Source organism: Lepidochelys kempii, chromosome 8 (genome assembly GCF_965140265.1).
Source record: "Lepidochelys kempii isolate rLepKem1 chromosome 8, rLepKem1.hap2, whole genome shotgun sequence".
Classification (NCBI taxonomy): domain Eukaryota; kingdom Metazoa; phylum Chordata; order Testudines; family Cheloniidae; genus Lepidochelys; species Lepidochelys kempii.
In genome coordinates this window covers 74258040-74280455 of record NC_133263.1, presented here as the reverse complement: position 1 = coordinate 74280455, position 22416 = coordinate 74258040, and the positions used below count along the sequence as shown (strand labels likewise).

Below are 22416 nucleotides of genomic sequence, written 5' to 3'. Positions count from 1 at the left end.
ACTTTTAGCCAATTCCAGGGATACACAGCAATGGAAATTGGTTTGCAAAACTGTTGTTTACCACAGAAGAATGACCAACAAGAGATGTGTGGCTTTTACTATACAACAGGGAGAGATGTTTGATGCCTTTACTACAGATAAAGCTGCGGAGGAAGAGGGATTTGGTGAATTGAGCATGTGTTTAAGATTCAGAAGTTCCTGGTTTCTACTACTAGATCTGACTCACTTTCTCCATCTGTAAAAATGGGTTGATAATAGTTATCCACCGCAGAGGGGTACGGTGAGGATTAATTAGTTAGCAGATGAAAGCACCACCTGAGCTCTAAGTATGCCTACTGGCGCCAAGGTACCATAGAAATTGGCACAATATACTTTTATAGATTTTGAGCTCAAAGCTCAGCTATCGCAACTGTAGTGAATGTATAAGCTTTGATGTTTCAGGATCAACCAGAACTTAGAGTTAATGATTAAAAATAAATTAAATCAGAATGTGGTTATTAATAGAGTCAGTGATGTATAATGAAACTACAGAGATAAGATTATTCTTTAACATGCAATCCTGGAAAGTAAGTGATAGTCACAGAAACATCATTTTATGCATACCCAAGTCAGCAAAACTACAGCAGTATGTAAGAATAGGCATTGCTCCATACCCCAGAGTCACCAATCCTACCTGCATCAGTAACAAAAGTGGAGAGAAAGAGAGCAAGAGTCAGCACTACAGACGGATCACCCAATGAAAGGTGTGGGGTAACTTTCTATTAATAACGACCGCCATTCACTTTTGGGTGAACTAGAACCGATGAGATAGTTATCACTCAAAAGAGAGAGAATTCTAATACCTACCATGTATTCAAAATCAGATCTTAGTGAGAAAAACAATCAGGAACATCTAGGCATGGAAAAATCAAAAAGACTAGTGTAGGAAATTGTATACTGGCCAAGCATGAATTAGACATGCAATAGGAAATTGTATTATATAGTTTTACATAGTGGTAGGCATACTTTTTGCATATTCACTGGGGAAAAAACAGCTTGGATTTATGTCACTGTAACAAAAAGGACTGTATGTGAATTACTATTTTCCAACTTTTCATCGTAGACTGACCTGATGTCGACCACGTTGTCAAAAGCTGTGAGGATACCCCATAAACCTATATCTGCATGGGAAAAATTCCAGCAACAATCATGGACAATATTATTCCATTGAGAAATTAAAAAGATTTCCATGAATTTAAACATATAGGGTACAATTTTCAAAGGTGCCTGGGGGAGTTAGCTACCTAGTTCTCATTACATTTTAATGGGATTTGGGCATCTAACTCCCTTAGGCTCCTTTGAAAATCCTAGTTGTAACTATTAGACCAAATACACTGGGCTGATAGAGCTTTTGGGGGGAACAGTAGAAACAAATATTTAAAAATTTTAAAATAGGGAATGTTCATCCTAAGAAACACAAGGCATATATGGATCCAAAAATGTTTAACAACGTAGTTGTCATTTTCCACTTTGCCTCAGAAAAGCACTCTCATTCCACAGTAGAGATAAAAGCTTTAAGTCTTCTGACAGCCATGCTGGGAATGAATGACTCTTGCTATAAGCCATCTAAGTGACCATTCTTTCTCAATTATCTTTATGTTTTTAAAGTGAAAAACTCTATTCAGTATCATTCTACTGACCTACACTAGAGGGCAATGCATACCATCAGGCACTCCCCAAGTATCACATTTTCAAAATACTTTTTTTTTTTTTTTTGATCTGGAGACAAATAGATAATGAACTGACTCAACAATAGTCTAAATTACTGATAATCTCTTCTGTCTGAATTGTTTTGGTGATCAACAAAAGGGTTGTGTTAAAGCCACATTTGCAGGTGAAGTTCTGTTGAAAAGTTAAATGTAAAAAAACTCTTTCTAAAAAGCTTCCCGAAGTGACGTTATGAAATAGCCTCCATGCCAGTGGGTTTCTTCCAGTTTGACAGTTTGTTCATAGTTATCATAGAAGCTTTGTAATGTATGTTTAATCAGATATGTAGGAAGATTTCAGATTTCTACTAATCGAGGCATATCCTCATGCTGCTACCCTTATTTGCCCTCCTATCTCCTGCTGGTGCCACTATTGTAACAGGGGCAAAGAAACAAAACTGAAAAATTTTGGATCTGAAAGGAATCCTGTTGCTGCTTGGTGTTGACAAATTCTATCGGAGTCTCCATCCCAGCTCTGATTCTTAATGGATAACGCTCATGGACAGGGTTAGAAATCTGGCAAACTCACTGCTCACAAGTCATAACATGCATCTCATTGTGCAAGTCTCCAGAGGACAACATTAAACAGAAGCTCATTTTATCAGCATGAGCAGATCTAGATGATTCAGTTGGGAGTTTTTCTGGAATGGGCTGATTTCAGGACAGGGTGAGGCTTCCGTAAAAGATTATCACAGTGTCTTGGGGGACAATACTGCCCATAAAATGCAGGATGAAACGGGAGAATTAGAGACATTTTGCTCTCGCTCAAAGGAAACAATCCCAGCAGCCAAGAAAGGTGCAATACAGAAGGGATAAGACTTCTGTGCCTGTATGGATAGCTATCGAAATCCAGCTCTACTGCAGGTGGTTTCACTATTTCATGTCACAGAGAGAGAAATAAAATCAAATCAGAACACATTTTAGCAACAATTCCACTTCCAGGAGACTCCACCAATGAATACGTAATCAATCAATTTCCCATTGTGTTGATTAATAAATCAATTAGTTAATGTTTGTATGAGCCTTTGAAATTCAAAAATGTTGTACAGGTGCTAAGTATTACACACTGCATTGCCTATTCATCCCCACTTTATACAACATGTAGTGACAGGACTCATGGAAACAGGAGACCCATGAATGACAAAAGAGAACAAAGACCACAATGTGCATATTGTTATCATTACCCCCTTCTCCCTCCCCCTCCCCTTTATTATTTTATTTTATTATTTTTAAAGAAATGCTCCTGGCCTGGAGCCTGATGCAAATCCCATTAAAGTCAGTAGGAGTCCTTCCATTAAATGTAATGGGCATTGGATCAGGCCCTGGTGCCCAATGTCTCATGGCTTGTATCATGTCAATAAGAAACACGTTTTGTCTTGCATTTCAAAAATAATCATGCAAAAGACAACGATCGTCAGTACAAATTTATGATTTTATAAGGTGCATGATTCTGAACCACAAATAAAATCTTGTGTGGTGTCATTCCTTAAAAGTAAGCGTTGTCCTGTATTTTTAATGTCTTTGAAAAGCAGATGGCCACTCTACTGTTACCCACACTTTTGCCTCACTGGCAATGCCATTTTGATTCAATGACATTATTAACAGCAGCATATGACTCTCCGCATTTGGAAGCCATAAATATGGATATTTTGAAGAAAAATAGAGGACACTCCAATTTCTTCCAATGAAATACACGGGAGGATTAAGAGTATTGTCATGAAAATCTGGACAGTCCCTGAGACATAGAAACAGGTGGTATGTTTCATAGAAATACAGACTTTAACTGATGGCATTTACAGCAGAGATTTATGTTTTATCTCTCAGCTCCTGGAATACTACTTCTCCCCAAAAAGTAGCACTTTTAGCCAATTCCAGGGATACACAGCAATGGAAATTGGTTTGCAAAACTGTTGTTTACCACAAAAGAATGACCAACAAGTCATTCTTCAGTGCCTCAGTCAAAGGATTCTTTCCCAATCCATTAACATTTGTGATGCCAATGGGTTGAAAAAAATATTTTCTTCTTGCTATTCTCATGGAAACTCTTTCTAAATGGTCTTTTGGCATGTGAGTGACAAACAATGGCAAGAAAATCAGTAAGAAATCATGATTACTGCCAATGTTCATATAAGAGCCAGACAGCTGCAAAAGTTAGTTCCGTTTAATTTGGGAATAGTAATAAAAGGTATGGTCTCTACAATATTTTGATTTACCACCAGTAAATGTCCCCACATGAGCTGCAATGCTTCCTGTAGGGGAGATCACTCTATAAAATACTGGACAGCACTGCAAAGCTACAGAAAAAGTAGGTTGACAGAGAGGCTCTGATGCCAGGCAAAGTTTTGTTTTTAGACACATTAGGGTTAAGCCCTCATAATGCTGCTATTCTCGCTATAACACTGTTACTCCCTGGGCAAATCTCACAAGTAAGATGGAATAAAACCTATAGAAGAAAAGATAGTTAGGTGATATGGGGCTGGGGTAAACAGGTACAACTCATTCTCAATGGAGTGTCACAAATGAAGGATGACAGTACTGCAGTTAGAACAGGAGGACTTGTGGCACCTTAGAGACTAACAAATTTACTGGAGCATAAGCGTTCGTGAGCTACAGCTCACTTCATCGGATGCATAGAATGGAACATATAGTAAGATACACATATATACACACAGATAAGTTGGAAGTTACCATACAAACTGTGAGAGGCTAATTTTGTAACTTCCTTATGGCAGCGGTGAAATGGTTTCTCCACATTGATCGCTAAATATAAACTTTCTTCTTAATCATACTCAGCAGACAGTCACAGATTTTGTTTTTCTTTCCATTGAAGTTTTAACACACATTTCCAGAGTAAGCCCACAACTCATCAGTGATGCATTAAATTCTTATTTCTGTCACTATCAGCACACTGCATGGAAACACTACGCAAGATTTCCATGTAAGGAATGCAATTAATCCATTCTTCCATCTTCCCACCCTCTCCTAGCAATAATAAGAGAAAATCAACACTTTATTACAAAACCTCAAAGATCTTAGTAGTGGATAGGGGAGTGGTGGGTGGCTATACTTAGTTCATACAAATTTGATTGCAAAAGCTCAAATACAGTCCTGTTACACATTCGCAGCTGGCACCTTTTGATCCTTCCCCCCACTCCCCACAGGGCGATGGAGTTTGTTCTGTGGATGTGCAGACTCAGGCACACACACACACAAAACCCAACAAAAAACAACCACAATCCCTGCATAGGCAGTCAATGCCTCCGTTATTTGGTTCATCAAACTTGTAAAAATCTCACAGAATGTACAACGTTCTATTGTTTTTATAAAACTCTTTCATGACTTTGTTATCAGCCTAACTCAAAGTAGACTGGCCTGTTTTCACTTCTGGAATGAAAGGGTATTCTCAAAGAGCCATTTAACTGTGGCCATGGTTTCAGCAGTACTGTGAGCACAAAGGAAGGGTTGAAGTCATGTTGCAACTTTTCAGTACTCAGGCTCCAACACATCAGTACATTTTTTTCCCTTAGAACTGGTTTATGCATAATTAGCTCTCTTTTTATCAACTGGATGACATAATGCATCATTATTCAAGATGCAATAAACTGCCATTTGTGAACTTTAATTTAGATTCAAGTATGAGAAACTCTATAACATGCCTATAGAGTCTTCTGTGACAAAGAACATGTTCAAAGGATTAATGTTACAAATAAGCAGTCTAAAATATCTGGTGTCATTGAGCAGCATTAATAGGAAGGAAAACGAATCCTTTTGCTGTCACTCTTGGTAGAGCATTTTCTAAACAGGTCCCTCAATTTATCTCCAAATGCAACTAATTATTTACTTCAGCTCCAGGCAACAGTTTTTGGCAAGGAGAGACAAAGTACAGATGAAAAAGTAAAATGATACAGCAAACCTACAAGGGTGTGTTAAATAACAGATTATAAACATCTCCATCTTTTATGGTGACATCTGGCTGCAGCTCTTGGTGTGCGTCTAACACCGCTATACTTTGTTTATTGTGCAGACACTTGGCGTATTGTAATTTTCTTGAATCCAGCCAGTAACTGTGTTATTTTTTTCCTTACTCCACAATGAATCCCCTCCGTTCTATTTAAAACTGAATTGCAGCTCATCTGGGAATGTTTGTCATTTCCAAGCAGGAGCACTTTTTGAACCAAGTACTCCATGGCAACAAGCATAAGTGACCTTCAAACAAGCATATGTGCATACTACAGGCCGACAGAGCCCAGCTCCCCAGTTCACAAATAGAGGACACTGCCAGGAAGGAGGGGGAGCTGGAGGGTTCCCAGCACACCCTGAAAGAAGGAGGCGGCATGCAGGAAACTCCATACAAGTCCAGTCTGCCCATCATCATCGAATCATAGAATCATAGACCGGGAAGGGACCTCGAGAGGTCATCTAGTCCAGGCCCCTGCACTCAAGGCAGGACTAAGTATTATCTAGACTATCCATGACAGGTGTTTGTCCAACCTGCTCTTAAAAATTCCCAATTATGGAGATTCCAGAACCTCCCTAGGCAATTTATTTCCAGTGTTTAACCACTCTGACAGTTAGGAAGTTTTTTGTAATGTCCAACCTAAACCTCCCTTGCTGCACTTTAAGCCCATTGCTTCTTGTCCTCTCCTCAGAGGTTAAGAAGAACAATTTTTCTCTCTCCTCCTTGTAACAACCTTTTATGTACTTGAAAACTGCTAGCATGTCCCCTCTCAGTCTTCTCTTCTCCAGACTAAACAAACCCAATTTTTTCAATCTTCCCTCAGAGGTCATGTTTTCTAGACCTTTAATCATTTTTGTTGCTCTTCTCTGGACTTTCTCCAGTTTGTCCACATCTTTCCTGAAATGTGGCGCCCAGAACTGGACACAATACTCCAGCTGAGGCCTAATCAGCTTGGAGCAGAGCAGTAGAATTACTTCTCGTGTCTTGCTTACAACACTCCTGCTAATACATCCCAGAATAATGTTTGCTTTTTTATACACTGGTTTTATGCCAGGGTAGATGAGATTAGAATCACATGAAAGCTCTTTCCCCCAAAGAGTTTACAGTCCAAACAACCTGATAAACAATGGAGTGTAAGAAAGTGTAGCATCAATGTATGGTCATAGTAAGTACCATACTTTATGTTTGGGTACTTATATTTAAATTTATTTTCAGCCATCTAATTTAACACTTTGCAGTAGGAAGGTGTAAGGGCTTGTGAACAGGCTCCCCTATCCTCTCCTGGAAAACCCTGGCTGGTAAGCCCTCTTGGTGAATTGAGCAGCACACATGTCCACCAAGGTATCTTCACCATGTGCATTTATTGTTTGTCTCTTTCGTAAGCTCCAGGCACAATACAACCATATAGCAGCAGTTATGAGGAGCCCCCTCCCTTTCAGCACCCTGGTTTTGCTTTTTATACTGCCTGTCTTCCCTCCTGGGTTCACCAGCTGGTGAGCTAATTACCTCATTAATTCATCAGGCTACCACCAGGTGTAAGTGCTCCCTCCTACCTTCAACCCACTCAGTGCCCTGATTGTTCTAGGTGACCAGGTGCTGGCTTTAATAGAGCCCAGTTTGAAGCAGCTCATGACACCCTGCCACAGGGCTACAGAGCTATGTTTTCTTGCATGCATCAGACAGTTTGGTCTTAGGAAAGTTCTCTTGCTCACAGCTAGAACCACCAGAATCCTATCTATTCTGATATCACATATCAACAAAGTAAAATGCTCTTGGTGTTTTTTTTATTGAGTTTTTCCCTTCCTCATTTTATTTACTTCTAAGGGTTAATTTTGTTGCTTATCTCTTATCAGTGCCACTTCCTTCTATAACAGGCTTGTGTCAAAGATTATCAAATAAGAAGAGGTGAGGTAACTAATGGAAAATCTTGAGTGTGCTTCAACTCCCTGAGCTCAAGCAAAGCAAACTAAGACTTTGTGCCTCTTGTCAAATACACTTGTTAAGTGCAAACTGCAGTTATGGGTAGGAGCACAGCTGGATGCTACAGGAACCTCTGCACTGAACTTTGGGACTTTACAGGGACTTTACTGTTCTTCAGTTTACAAATACTACTTTCCACCTATAGCATCTTTTATCCAAGGAGCTGGGAGAGCTTTACAAACATTAATATATTAATCCTCACAAGGTGAGGTTCAGCAGGTTATAAATAAGCACAACGAAAGAAATTGAGAAGACACACAAAATTAAAGAAGCAAAAACCAAAAAGATCTTTTAATATAGTTTTTAAACTGTTAAAAAACATTTTTAAAGAAAATTGATGACTAGTAGCTATTGAGATGTTCCCTTCTTTGTGCAGCAAGATCAAGAGTGAGGTCAACACAATTCTGGAAATAATTTTTATCATCTACAATTGCACAAATTACAAGATATTGTTTTGTGTAGGTCCTACACAAATTGCAATTATTTCTTATTCCTATATGTATGTTTTAAGTAGCTATTTAGAATCCACAGGATTTTTCCCATCAGGGAATTTTTATTCTAAGGCAGGTCAAATTCTAGGCCTAAACTACTTGACAATTAATTAAAATGAGGGAGCAGGAGAGGGAAGTGGAAGAGATGGGGTTACAATGCCCTCCTCCTGTCTTACAAACTTGTTCTGCCATGCTACCCTCCCCAGCTCCAAAATCTTAATGATTAACAAACATCTCAACTACTGACAAAAGTATGGGACCTACTCCTGTTGGAAAGGTTACAAGCATCAGAATTAGCACTTAGTCTATTATCTTTTCACAGCATCACTTCCTGCTACCAAGCACACTCGTGAATGACCAACACAGAACCTTGTCTTCCTCCCTGCCATATTCATAGACTCTAAGGCCAGAGGAAACCACTGTGATTGCATAGTTTCACCCACATATAACACAGGCCATAGAACTCCCGCAAAATAATTCCTGAACTATACCACCTGTTTTTAAAAAATCCAATCTTGATTTTAAAATTTCCAGTGATGGAGAATCCATCACAATCTTTGGTAAATTGTTCCAAAGATTAACTACTATCTGAAAACTTAAGCCTCTTTTCCGGTCTGAATTTGTCTAATTTCAAAGTCTAGTCATTGGATCTTCTCTGCTAGACTGGAGCCCATTATCAAATATTTGTTCCTTATATAGGTACTTACAGACTGTAATCAAGTCCCTTAACCTTCTCTTAGGTAAGCTAAATAGAGTCAGCTCCTTGAGTCTATCACTGTTAGGCATTAGGAACCTTACCCAATTTAGCCACATCCTTCTTGAATTGTAGATACCAGGACCGGACATAGTATTCCAGCAGTGGTTATACCAGTGCCAAACACAGAGCCAATATAACCTTTCTGCTCCTACTTGAGATTCCCATTTATGCATCCCAGGATCACATTAGCCTTTTTGGCCACAGAGTTGCACTGTGAACTCATGTTCAGCTAATTATCCACCATGATCCCCAAGTCTTTTTCAGAGGCACTGTTGCCTAGGATAGAGTCCCCATTGTGTAAGAATGGCCTACATTCTTTATTCCTAGATGTGTAACTTTAATACATACGTATTAAAATGCAAATTACTTGTACCCGGCTTACCACGTGATTCAAATCACTCCATTATTTACCCCTCCCCCAATTTTTGGTGTCATTTGAAAATGTATCAGTGATGATTTAGTCTTCTTCCATGCCATTAATAAGAATGTTAAATAGTGCAGGTCCAAGAACCAATCCATTCATGACCCACTAGAAACAACGCCTGCTATATGATGATTCCCCATGATGCTGCCAGGTATGACCCTGAGCAAATCAGCAGTGACTACAGGGCTCTGGGAGCCAGGTGTCTAAATACCTTTGAGGAGCTGAGCCTAAGGGATCAGTGGTGTAAGATGCCAATTCAGTGGAAATTGAGGATGCCAGCACTTTCAGGAAGCATTCACATCAAGAAGAATCCCCCCTCGTGTTTCCTTGGATGTTCCTATATTGCTTGCCCAGGATTGAGTTTAGAATGAGCATTAATGTATGCTCCAGAATGTAAATGATCAAAAGATTTAAAGTGACTCCAGAACTTCATTGTTGCCTGAGGGTCAGATAAAACATACTATGCTGTCTTGTCTCAAATCACTTTAGACATACTGCAAACACCAGGAGTCAGACTCTCAGACTGTAGGGACAATACTTGTAAAGGTATACACAAAAATATTGGCCGATTAGTTCAAATCATAGAATCATACGACTGGAAGGAACCTTAACATGTCTTCTAGTCCAGTATCCTGCACTCAGGGCCGGCTCTAGGTTTTTTGCCGCCCCAAGCAAAAAAAATTTTGGCCACCCCCCCCTTTTTTCCCGTGCCCCCCCAGCCCAGTCCCAACTCTACCTCTTCCCCCGCCCCATTCCAACCCCGCCTCCTCCCCTGGGCACGCCACATTTCCCCTCCTATCCCACCCTCCCAGGCTTGCAGCGCGAAACAGCTGGCGAGCCTGGGAGGGAGGGGGGAGAAGCGGAGCAGCGTCGCACTCAGGGGAGCAGGCAGAGGCAGAGCGGAGGCAGAGGCGAGCTGGGGCACGGGGGTGCGGGGAGGTGCTGGTGGGTGCAAAGTACCCACCAATTTTTCCCCGTGGGTGCTCCAGTCCCAGAGCACCCATGGATGCTGCCCCTGGAAATGTGCAGCCCAAAGCACGTGCTTGGTTTGCTGATGCCTAGAGCCAGCCCTGCCTGCACTCAAGGCAGGACTAAGTATTATCTCGACCATTCCTGACAGGTGTTTGCCTAACCTGCTCTTAAAAATCTCCAATGACAGAGATTCCACAACCTCCCTAGGCAATTTATTCCAGTGTTTAACAGGAAGTTTTTCCTAATGTCCAACCTAAAATTGCCCTTGTTTCAATTTAAGCCCATTGCTTCTTGTTCTATCCTCAGAGATTAACGAGAACGTTTTTCTCCCTCCTCCTTGTTAACAACCTTTTATGTACTTGAAAACTGTTATCATGTCTCCTCTCATCTTCTCTTCTCCAAATTAAACAAACCCATTTTTTTCAATCTTCCCTCACAGGTCATGTTTTCTAGACCTTTAATCATTTTTGTTGCTCTTCTCTGGACTTTCTCCAATTTGTCCACATCTTTCCTGAAATGTGTCACCCAGAAGTGGACACAATACTTCAGTAGAGTCCTAATCAGCACCGAGTATAATTAGTGTTAGTGTTTAACCTAGCAGCCTTGCCTTAACTAGTGTGGACCAAATCCAGACCTGGCTCTGGCTTTTTAGACCAGAGATGAATTTGTAGCTGTATTTGTAAAGAGGAAAGTGCCAAATCTATAAGGCCTCAATTTCAGATTGGCCAGGGGCGGAGGGTAATCTTTTTGAGATATGACCTATTTCTTTCTTCTACTTCCCCAAAGGCCCTACCTCACAGTGAGAAATGTGGGATCATTTAACCAATTTAAATCAAACATTAAAAAAAAAAAAAAAAATTAAAGCCGTTACTAAATAGAGAATATTCATGATGTAACAGAGGTCTCTGAATATCAGAATATATTCTCCCAAAAAAGAAACAGTCCTTGGTGGCCAAGTACTCTATTTTCTAAGTGTTTGCTTCACACAATATAATTAATTCTTTTTTCCCCTAATCTGAAAAATTTGATTGCAGTACTATTCGATTGCATTCGATCAGAAACGGAAAATAGATTAATAATTGGCTATCGCTGATTACGTACACTATAAAATATTTGGGAAAGGATTTTGATGTTATGAAGTGATACAGTACCTTCACATATTCCATAGCTGGATCCAGGATATTCTGACCTCTACAAAGGAAAAACACAGTAGTGAATCAAATGTTTTCTTATGCCAAAGAGATGCTTTCAAGAGCAAAAAGTTAAAATAGTTATTGTTAAACTCTAACCTAGACAAATCAACATTTTGTTGCTCTAATGCCTCATGCTCTCTATACTTTAACAAATATATGCAGCCTTGTTTCCCTCCTGAATGTCATTACTGAACTCTATTAATTCATTTGAAAACTCATTACACAGTTTTGAACAAAGAAAATCTAGAGAACAGCATCTCAACAGATGGCTAAAAATAGCTATACGGCTAGCCTTTGTAATCCAAATGCTCTCTAAAATTCTTGAATATTATGCAAGTAAAGGGCGTTTATCTGCTTTAGAATGAGGAAGACCGCTTTCTTCACTGAAAGAACTGAAAGCAAATCTTTTATCTGAATGCTTAAATGCCTTGGAAGACATTTTTCCCCCAAACTTGAGCTAACCCACTGAAGGATTTCCATTTGTTAAATTTACTTGTGACCATATTAAAGTAATGAATATAAATCATTCTAATTGATGTTAGCCCTAAAAGTTGTCTAGAAAAGACAGGGATAATGTAAGAAAATGAAAGTACAGCATCTTTCAGTTTCACTAGAGATAAAGCTCTGGTGCGCAGGAGGGTGTGGGAGTTAAACTTATATTTATAATTGAAGAAACTTACGTGGTTCTTGCAAGCTCTGTTACAACCATAACTAAGCCACAATATAGTCACTGTTGTATTACTTGCCGTAGAAATAGAATGTTAAATCAATAGAGCTCTATTTCTTTTTTAAAAAAGAGTCTCCTTGCTATTTTCCCATCTGCACAAATGGCAAATATTCCCAAAGGTGTAGAAACCTAGGAGGACAGTCCACTCATCACAATTACAACTTTTTCTACAAAATGCAATTAATAAAAAACCCAAGTATTTACAAGATTTTTATAAGAGGACAGGCTTACAAAACCTACAAGCTGTGCTTGGATTGTTTCTATAGAACTTAAAGGCACATATAATACCACAGTGTTCCCTTTAAAAAAACCCTTACAACACACACACAAAACCAGACACACCTGTAAGGGAATATGAGTTTGGTGTGAAAACCATGAAAAGGTCAATTTGTATAAGGCTATTGACAGGACTTAAATTCTCATGTATTTCCTGGAACCCCCTATGTTCCCCCCGTCCCCCATTCGGGGCTCAGGGCTTCAGCCCCATAGGTTTAAAAATATTTACTGAAGCTCTGCTCTGGACAGCTCTGGCTGAATTTAAGCCCTGGCTATTGATCATATTACATCTGGAAACAGCATCTTGCACAGCAGGGGGTTGTTATGATATAATGCTTTTAATGTAATATGCAACTTCAAAATGTGTAGGAGTTGAGTTTCTCTGGAATCAGTCTGACCTGGAATTCTCTGTCTCCAATTTCTCAGTGTTGTCTGAATGTAGCTTTAAATAAACTCAATAAACTAAGCTATTATATATCTAATTTTGGGTCTGGGCTCTTAACTTTTAATCCAAAACATAACAATTAGGGAAATAAAACACCACCACCACTCCCCAAAGACATTTCTACAATGAGGAAAATTTAGCTGCCAGGCTGGTATCAGCAGCTGCTATTGTTTGCTATCCAGTCATTCACAAAGGCCCAAATCCTATTCCCAGAGAAATTAATGTGTTTTGCTGGCGAGTTCAGTGGGAATAGGATTTGGCCCAGTGTAAAAAGCTGCTTTTTAAAAGTGACTTGCAAAGAAAATCATATAGGTTTGTGTGCTTATTTCTCTTTTATGATGCATAAATAAGGAAAGATTAATTATTTATTTGCCTGGCCTTCTATTTGATTTTTATATTAGAAATTAGGAATGGAATTTTCAAAACACACTAACTGGTGGCCCAACTCTACTTCTATTAAATGCTGAATGCTTCTGAAAATCCTTGTCCACCCTGTTTTTCCTGGACAACTGAAGAACTACCAATGTCATGATACCCAAAATACCAAGAGAGTGAAACATGAGCATTAAAATTAACAACTAATTTATTTGATAGCTTCTGAAATAGTAATGAATACACTTCATCCTCTACTATGCTTAGTTATACTGTGTTCAATACTGCCTCGGCTATACCCATTGTGAGGAATGGATGATTTTCCTAGTGTAAAAAGAAAAGGAGGACTTGTGGCACCTTAGAGACTAACCAATTTATTTGAGCATGAGCTTTCGTGAGCTACAGCTCACTTCATCGGATGCATCCGATGAAGTGAGCTGTAGCTCACGAAAGCTCATGCTCAAATAAATTGGTTAGTCTCTAAGGTGCCACAAGTCCTCCTTTTCTTTTTGCGAAGACAGACTAACACGGCTGTTACTTTGAAATCTGTTTCCTAATGTAGATAAGACTATAGAGTTTTCTAGGCTAGACAGTGCCTAGACATTTAATGACACCCCCGCCCCCCCAAAAAAAAACCCTAAGAAAAAGCAAACCCATCCAGATCTTTATCCATCATAAAGAAACAAGAATTCACCCACATTTTTCCCCTGTACAGCCTTATGAGATAGAGTGGGAGGGATTATTTCCTCTGCTTAAAAGATGGAGGAGATGACACACGGACAGGTTTAGCATTTTTCCCAAAGTAACATACCAAACTGGTGGCAGACCCATGAGTAGAACCCAGGATCTGCTGAATCCCAGAGCTGTGTTAGCCACATGTTCTCTCTGGGCTGTATGCACAAAACCATCGATAACACCCAAGACCACCATATGTAAGTATGAAAAAACGCACACACATTCTGATTTTATATTAAGCAGTTCGGGTTACCAGCAGGAAAGGGGTATTTTGATATTTTCAAATGACTTCAGGTTGGATGACAGGTGCTGCAATCCCAGCCATCTCCAAATGAACTGCAGCTGACAATTTGTTTCAATACAATATAATATTAAGTTCTGTCTTTCATGAGATGTTATTAAATTTCAAATAAAGCTAATGTTTATCTTTTTATTTAGCTTGAGTTTAGAGAGCTCTTGATTGGTCTCTGTTTACTCACAGTATGTTTGCAGTAGAGAGCACTGCTTGACTTGTGTAGTATGTAAATTGTGGGTCCACAAGTAAGTTTACATTTTACATTTGGCTTCCTAATGATCAGATAAAAGCCTTATTTCCATGTAAACAAAGGTACATTTGATGTAGGTGTTGCTTATAGCACTTTAAGGGGAAAGCTATTAAGTACTTTAAAAGAAAAAATTGTAACAAAGCAGTTTGCAATTTAGAGATTTGGATTTAAACTATGAACTACCCAAGTTATACGTCTCCCCCTGCACCACAACCCCAGGGCAGACAAGCTTGTCTCTGTCACCAACAGAAGTTGGTCCAATAAAAGATATTACCTTACCCAGATACTAGTCTGAAGCAGATAGTAACACATTTTGGATCATCTGAACACCCTGCAGTGGAGTCAACACCCTTCCCGTCTTAACAGCGGATTCCTTACCAGTCAGTGGGAAATCATTTTGGAGCTGAAAAATCCTTTGTGGGGGGGGACGGGGGGGGAAGGAGCATTGTCATGCTAGTGTGCAGGGCCACTAATTGTGTCCTGCTTTGCAGGACTGCGATGATGCAATGTACAGGACATAGTGGATAGATTTATAGCAATAGGAGTCCCAAACTGTGGTGGAGCAATAGACAGCATGCATCTCTCTACTGATCACCAGGGATGCTTCACTGACATCAGTGTTGGCTGGCCAGAGAAAGTGCATGACTAAGGCTACAATTTTGTCATGGACATCTTTAGTAAAAGTCATGGACAGGTCACGGGCAATTAACAAAAATTCTCGGACACCATGACATGTCCCTGAGTTTTAGTAAAAATGTCCATGACAAAACAGGGAGGGAGGGTTCAGCACCTTGCCCTGCTGTGGGTGGGAGCTGCGGCCCCTGCCCTCTGGCTGGGAGGGACCCCCTCCTGTGGTGGCTGGAGAGCTGCTGGGGGATTCCCCCTCCGCTGTCCGCTGTCCGCAGCATCGGGGGAGCTGCCGGTGGTGGAGGTACCCTGCAGCTCCCAGCAGCTGCAGGCTGAAGTCACAGAGGTCCGCGGAAGTCGTGGATTCCATGACCTCCATGGCCAAATCGTAGCCTGATGCATGCATGACACTCGCATCTTTAAGAATACAGAGCTGTTCAGAAAACTACAAGCAGGGACATTATTTCCTGAATGGCAGATTACCATTAGTGATGTTGAAATGCCAGTAGTGATCCTGAGGGACCCAGCCTACCCCTTGATCCCCTGGTTCATGAATATGTACTCCAGCCACATCAACAGCAGCACCACAAAAAGATTCAACTACCGGCTCAGCAAGTGCAGAAGGACAGCTGAAGGTGTTTTTGTTAGACTGAGGGAATGATGGCATTGTTTATTCACAAGACTGGATCTCTGTGAGAAAAATATCTCAATGGTTATAGCTGCCTGCTGTGCCCTGCGTAACGTCTGTGATGCAAAGGGAGAAAAGTTGCTGCTGGATGTAGTGGATTGTCGGTCTGCTGAGTTTGAACAGCCAGACAAAGGTCTATTAGAAGATCTCAATATGGAGCTATACAGCTGAGGGAGGCCTTCAGAGAGCACTTTCATAGTGAGGCACAGTAACGCGTTGTGGTGTACTTTGCTTTACCTGGCCCTCCTGTTTTGGGGCCTGCCAGGAACTGCATGCTGTGTGGCGTACATTTGTGAATATAACACTGTCAATGGCCCTATTAATTTTGTGGTGCTTGCTGTACACTTATGATTATTACACTGTGTTTGTCACCAGTCCTATGAGTGGTGTCATGCTGTACAGTAACATGTAACTAGATGCTTTCTGTATCACTAAGCATTCTGCAACTGAATTATTTTCCAAATAATAAAATTTTATTCAGTAACAAAAGCAGTGGGGAAAAAAATCTGTGCAGTGTAAAAGCAAATACATGCAAAACTTAATAAATTAATAGTACAGAACTTAACAACGGGAAAGAACATTCGTGTCCATTTTATCTACACATGTATCAATTGTGGTTCTCACAGATCAGCATATGCAAAGCTGTGGCTGTCCTTAATGTCCCCCAGCATGGAGGATAGGGACGTGGCCCCTGACACCACATAGAACGTTGAGTGGGGGGAAGGTGTAGGAAGATGCTGTAATGGGAGTTCTCCATGGACTGCAAAGGGAGGCGAGCCTGCGATTGTTGAATCTGTAGGTCCACAAGAGTCTGCCACATCTTTGTTTGCTGCTGTAGGACTCTCATTATGTCCTGGTACATCTTCCTCTCCTTTTCCTGCTGGGACTCCTGGGCCTTTCCCAGTCTGCTCTTCCCTTCTCAATGTAGCCTGAAATATTCATCCTCCAGGCATAGACGCTGACTTCTGCTGGCATCGGTGGGTGCTTGACCCACCTCTGCCCCAGACTCCGCCCCTGCCCCGCCCCATTGCAACGCCTTCCCCAAATCCCAGCCCCACCCCCTCCCTGCCCCTCTTCCAACACCTTCCCCAAATCCCCGCCCCAGCCCCGCCTCCTCCCCTGAGCGTGCCGCATTCCTGCTCCTTTCCCCTCCCTCCTGGAGCTTCTTATGCCATGAAACAGCTGTTTTGCATTGGCAAGCGCTGGGAGGTAGGCGGAGAAGCGGGGACGTGGTGCGCTCAGGGGACAAGGCTGGGGTGGAGGGGAGGGGGGCGGGTATGGGAGGTTGGCTGTCGGTGGGTGCAGGGCACCCACCAATTTTTCTCTGGAGCACCCACGGAGATACACCTATGCCTCCAGGCCCTCTGCTCACGGTCTGGCACAGCACTGGGTTTGCAGGATCTCACTGAACATGTCATCCCGAGTCCTTTTCTTTCTCCTCCTCATCTGGCTCAGGTGTCATAAGTGTGGAGGGGGAATGCTGCATTTGCAGCAGCTGCAGATAGAACACACTGAGGTACCATTGTCAGTATAGTCACAATGGAAAGTGAAAGTTGAGGTTCAGGACTCCCTTCCTTTGCTCTCCAAAGTTTTAAACAAGACATGCTTTTTGACATGTCTGCTTCAAAGTGTTTGTTTGTACACAGCACCACTCACAGCACTGCACTCGCCATTGTGAGTATGGTGCTCCAGGCATGAAGGAAGTGAGGAGGAATTGCTTGGTTGGAGGAAACCATGAGTATAGGGCAATGGAACCGAACATAGTCACTGTTAGTGGGGATTTTAGCTGATATCTCAGAGTAAAATAGCACAGTCGCTGTTAGCACCCCAAAGCCGCCAAAGCCTATATGCTGCTAGCCTGTTAACTTTGGCAGGCTCCATTGCAGTAATCACAGAGTAGTGTGGGAAAGTGTCCTACTGCGGAGGAAGAAATAAGGCTGCCATCCCTAGAAGCCTTTGGAAGAGGACTGCAGAGTACCTCCATAACGTTATATCGAGATCTCTCAGGAGGATTCAAGGGACATCCCTGTGTACATAAACAAGCTGCTCCGCACGTCCCCTTGAATCTATCTCTACAGAGGAATGAAAAGCAGAGGATAACTCTACCTCTCTTTGTAGTACCGCTACCTCGTCTAGTCTGAGTAAATTAATGAAAAATCACTAGCTAACTCCTACTAAGTTGGGGATGCTAGCAGAACATCATTGTAATGGGAAATTCATTTATACACTTACCTGAGGTTTTTTTCCCCTGCATCGGGCTCACCAGTGCTCAACTGGTGGGACTGACTGGACTGTGGTTGAGTCTCAAACAAGTCTTGGCTCATGGCATAGCTGGACGACCCCCCCCCCCAGTTGCATTTCCCACATCCTTTTCCTCTTCCTGTTCCTCACTGTTCATAGCAGACGTCTGGGTCTCAGCCTCCTCTGAGGTACCTATGGTGGCACACGGGGTGGCGGTGGGGTCTCCACCAAGTATGATATCATACGCCACCAAGTATGATATGCAGTTCTTTGTAAAAAGTATCAGGTCTGTGGCTCAGCACTGGATTAACTGTTGGCCTCCCTGGTCTTCTGTTATGCCTGCCACACATTCTTCTCTTTCATGTGGCACTGCTGTTCATCCCTTTTCCTGCATCCCCATGCAATCTGCTCATTGATGTCCATTTCTACAGCTGCTCCACAGCTGTGAATGCACAGCCTCTTCTCTCCCCAGCCCCAGGAGATCCAGTATCTCCTGTCTACTCCAGCTAGGCAATCAGGAAAAGGCATTTCAAAAATGTGCAGGGTTTTAAAGAGGGGGTAGTGTGGCACTTCGTCTCTGTAAGCATAGGTGTCGACTCCATGGCTAGAGCACCCATGGAAAAAAAATTAGTGGGTGCTTAGCCAGCTCCCCCATCTCTCCCAGCACCTCTTGCCTGCTGGCAGCCCCGCCAATCAACTCTTCCCCCCTCCCACCCAGTGCCTACTGCCCATTGCAAGCAGCTGTTTTGCAGCATGCAGGAGGCTCTGGGAGGGAGGAGGAGGAGTGGGGATTGGGCACGCCCAGGGGAGGGGTCAGAACTGGGCAGGAAGAAGCAGGGCCGGAGTGGGAAGAGGTGGGGCCTGGGGCAGAGCGGGGGGAAGCTGGCACTTATGTCTGCGACCCCTGAGCAGTGGAGTTCTCAACTGTGACCAGAGTGGTCAGTATTGGGCATTGTGGGACAGCAGCTGGAGGACAGTTAGCGTTGACATAGGACATGCAGTGTCTACATTCACACTATGTTGAGCTCAGTATGTCAACCATTTGAGGAGGTAACGTTACTTCATGGCACTAACAGTGCGCTTTTATTGTTGGAGACAAATTTAAGTGTAGACACATGTACAACTAGGTCAACGCAAGCTGGCTTACATCAACCTAACTTTGTAGTGTAGACCAGGCCTTAGTATGGGGCTTTAGTAAAGGCAGGAATAAGTGTTGCCCTAATGCCCCTCTTTTAAATGCCACTGCAGAAAGCAATTCATGCCAGGGGAGAGAAGACGCTCCCTCATTCTACCCCATTGTATTTATGCCAATTTTCAGACTGAGGTATTTGGAACAGATATTGTTTTATATCATCTCAAAACTGTTTGTGCGTTATTAGTGAAGAATCAAGAAAGGAACTAAAAAAATGGCAATAAGCAGGAAATTTGGGGGCTGCTCTAACTTGTGCTTTGCTGCCATGTCCCTTTATGGGCTGTATTGCTGCAGCCCAGAATCTCAAGTATTTGAAAACACGGAACCTAATAGCTGAACTACTCCACCAAAGAAATTCAGGATCTTTGTCTCCTGAGCCAATATATTTAATTCTGGCATATTTATCCTTAACAAGAGAGGATTTTCTGTTCCCACTATCTTGTGGGATTGTAGAGTTAACTTGTTACAGCCTGAATATATCTAAGGCCCTGTCTTCACTAGCAGGGGTTGCCGGATAGCTACACTGGGCATCTTTAACTCCACTCATGGATTCATTTTTTCATATGGTTCTGTTTGTACACTGTTCATATATAAATAGCTCTTGACAAAAGTATAAAGTTATTAAAAATATGTATATTTCATTTAGTAGACACTCTTATTTTAATGCCAGAGATAAAACACCTGCTCCAGCAGTTAGTGTTAACATTAAAGGCACTTGCACGTATAAATCCCCTTTGTGCTGAGATGAGAGAATATCCCTTAGGGGTTATTGGTAAATTAATTAACCAAAAAGGTTAACAGTTCAGGCCATGGTAAAATCTCCTCTCAAAGCACAGGAATTCACCCTTACAACCTCCATTTTCACTGCTAATATTTGCATGGACAGATTGAGAAAACAGCCCTAAAGGACAATTCACTGGCGGCTGCTTCTGTTTAGACTCATCTTATTAATGTATTAACCTCTGTGGAGGGGGATGAGGATAGACATGTCCCTCAGTGTAATTTCCAAAGTGTTATTAAACTCTACCTCCACAATATACAAAAACTTGGTTTTAAACCTCATACATGAGAAACCTACCAGAAGCTAGAGAAAGTTACCCCCCACCCTTTAATTTATGACAATATAGTATCAGGACAAAAATATTTGTAAAGAACAAATAATCTAATCCAGCATTTCTCAAATGTGGCCACCATGGCCACATGAGGCCACCAGGGGCTTTTCTTACAGCCACAACCTCCTGGGTCTAATGGGGGAAAGGGGAGGACAAAGTAGAGGTCCCTCCCGCTCCCTGTTGCTCCTGATGTACTTCCTTGGTGTTGGTTGCTGGGGTCGCCAACAAGGGTTAGGCCAACGTCTGGGGCACCACACTGGGGGAGCTGGCAGCCGGTGAATTCCCCACCTTCCTGGTGTAGTGGGGCTCAGGCTCCGGGCTCCAGGCCTGGGCTCTGGCTGCATGGCGGCAGGCCCCAGCCTCTAGCTGCTGGGCTTCAGGCTCTACTCCCCAGCTGCCTCCCCTGTCCTTCCATCCAGGGCTTAATTTGTCCCCAGGCTTGGCAGGGCTGAGTAAGACTGCTGTGAAAAAGTGATACTTGTATGTTGGTTAATATCACTTTTCACAGCAGACTAACTAGCTAGCAATAAATAAATTACAATGATTTGGATGTGTCTATGTGCATATTTATTTGTTTTTCCTAAAGCTAATTAAGTACTTCAGGAAAAAGTGTGAGAGCAGCCACCAGCAAAAGTTGGTGGCCGCTCTCTGAGGCCACCAAAAAATTTGTCCTGAAAACCTTAATCTATGTTAACAATAAAGATTTAAAATAGTTTGGCAGAAAAAAATATTTAAAAATCTAGTTTACTTTTCTCTGTGCATTTTACATTTATCTCAGCTTGGACACAGACAATAAACTAGACACTTCTATGTTAGTTTATAGTCCGATCTGCTCTCAGTGACCAGGCACACAGCTGTAATGTCTGAGCTGCAGGCCCTGCAAGTTAAAGTATATTTATTGGGAGAGCAAAGTTTGGATCTACACTCAACTTGATGACATTTGTCTGTAATGCAATAACTTTTGAATACATCTGATTAATTCTAAAATTTCAGGGTATGATCAACATATCCCTGGGCAGAAGAACCCTATTTATTTTGGTGGAAATCAGAAAAAACAGATGGGGGGGGGAAATGTGGGGCATGCAGAGCCCCTTGCATCTGGTTAGCAGAGCCAAGCGCTTCAACCACCTCTATCACCAGCAGGAGAGTGAATTTGTGTGGGGGGGTGGAGGGTGAGAAAACCTGGATTTGTGCTGGAAATGGCCCACCTGATGATCACTTTAGATAAGCTATTACCAGCAGGACAGTGGGGTGGGAGGAGGTATTGGTTCATATTCTCTGTGTATATATAAAGTCTGCTGCAGTTTCCACGATATGCATCTGATGAAGTGAGCTGTAGCTCACGAAAGCTTATGCTCTAATAAATTGGTTAGTCTCTAAGGTGCCACAAGTACTCCTTTTCTTTTTGCGAATACAGACTAACACGGCTGTTACTCTGAAATCAACCACCTCTGTGATTTTCTATAGATCAAAGAACTGGTTGATGGCAGCCATTAACACATTCCAGCACAACAATGCCTTCCAATACAGTTGAGAAATGTTAACACAGTAAGTAACTTATCTCCCACACAGCAAGAGAAGAAATAAGAATGGGGGAATCAATGATATAGGGGGAAGGAGGACATGGAGTACACACAAAGCCCCTGGGCAAGTTGGGAGGGGTGTTGGGGTGACTGCAGGAAGTCTGTGAAATAGAGGGGGTGATACACAGAGAGTGCAAGCGTGTATGTGAGAGAGAGAGAGAGAGAGAGAGAGAGAGAGAGAGAGGGGTGTGTGTGGGGGGGGGGGAGGAAGAATAGAAAAATGCAATGTTTGTAATAAATCAGCCTACAGAAGCAACAGTGTCTCTCTCATACACACAAGTGATATACTAACTTTTGTGGCTGTATGCCAACATAACTTGCAGCAACCAAAGTTTGTTGCATAGACATGCCCC

At 42.0% G+C, this 22416-nt stretch overlaps 1 protein-coding gene across 1 annotated transcript in view; it reads right to left on the bottom strand.

Moving 5' to 3' along the window:
- BCAR3 (BCAR3 adaptor protein, NSP family member) overlaps positions 1–22416 on the bottom strand; it is a 91327-nt gene that overhangs the window by 49348 nt on the left and 19563 nt on the right. Inside the window, exon 3 of the mRNA XM_073358223.1 lies at positions 11479–11518. Within this exon, the coding sequence (XP_073214324.1) occupies positions 11479–11518 (40 nt within the window). The remainder of the gene's footprint in view (positions 1–11478; positions 11519–22416) is intronic.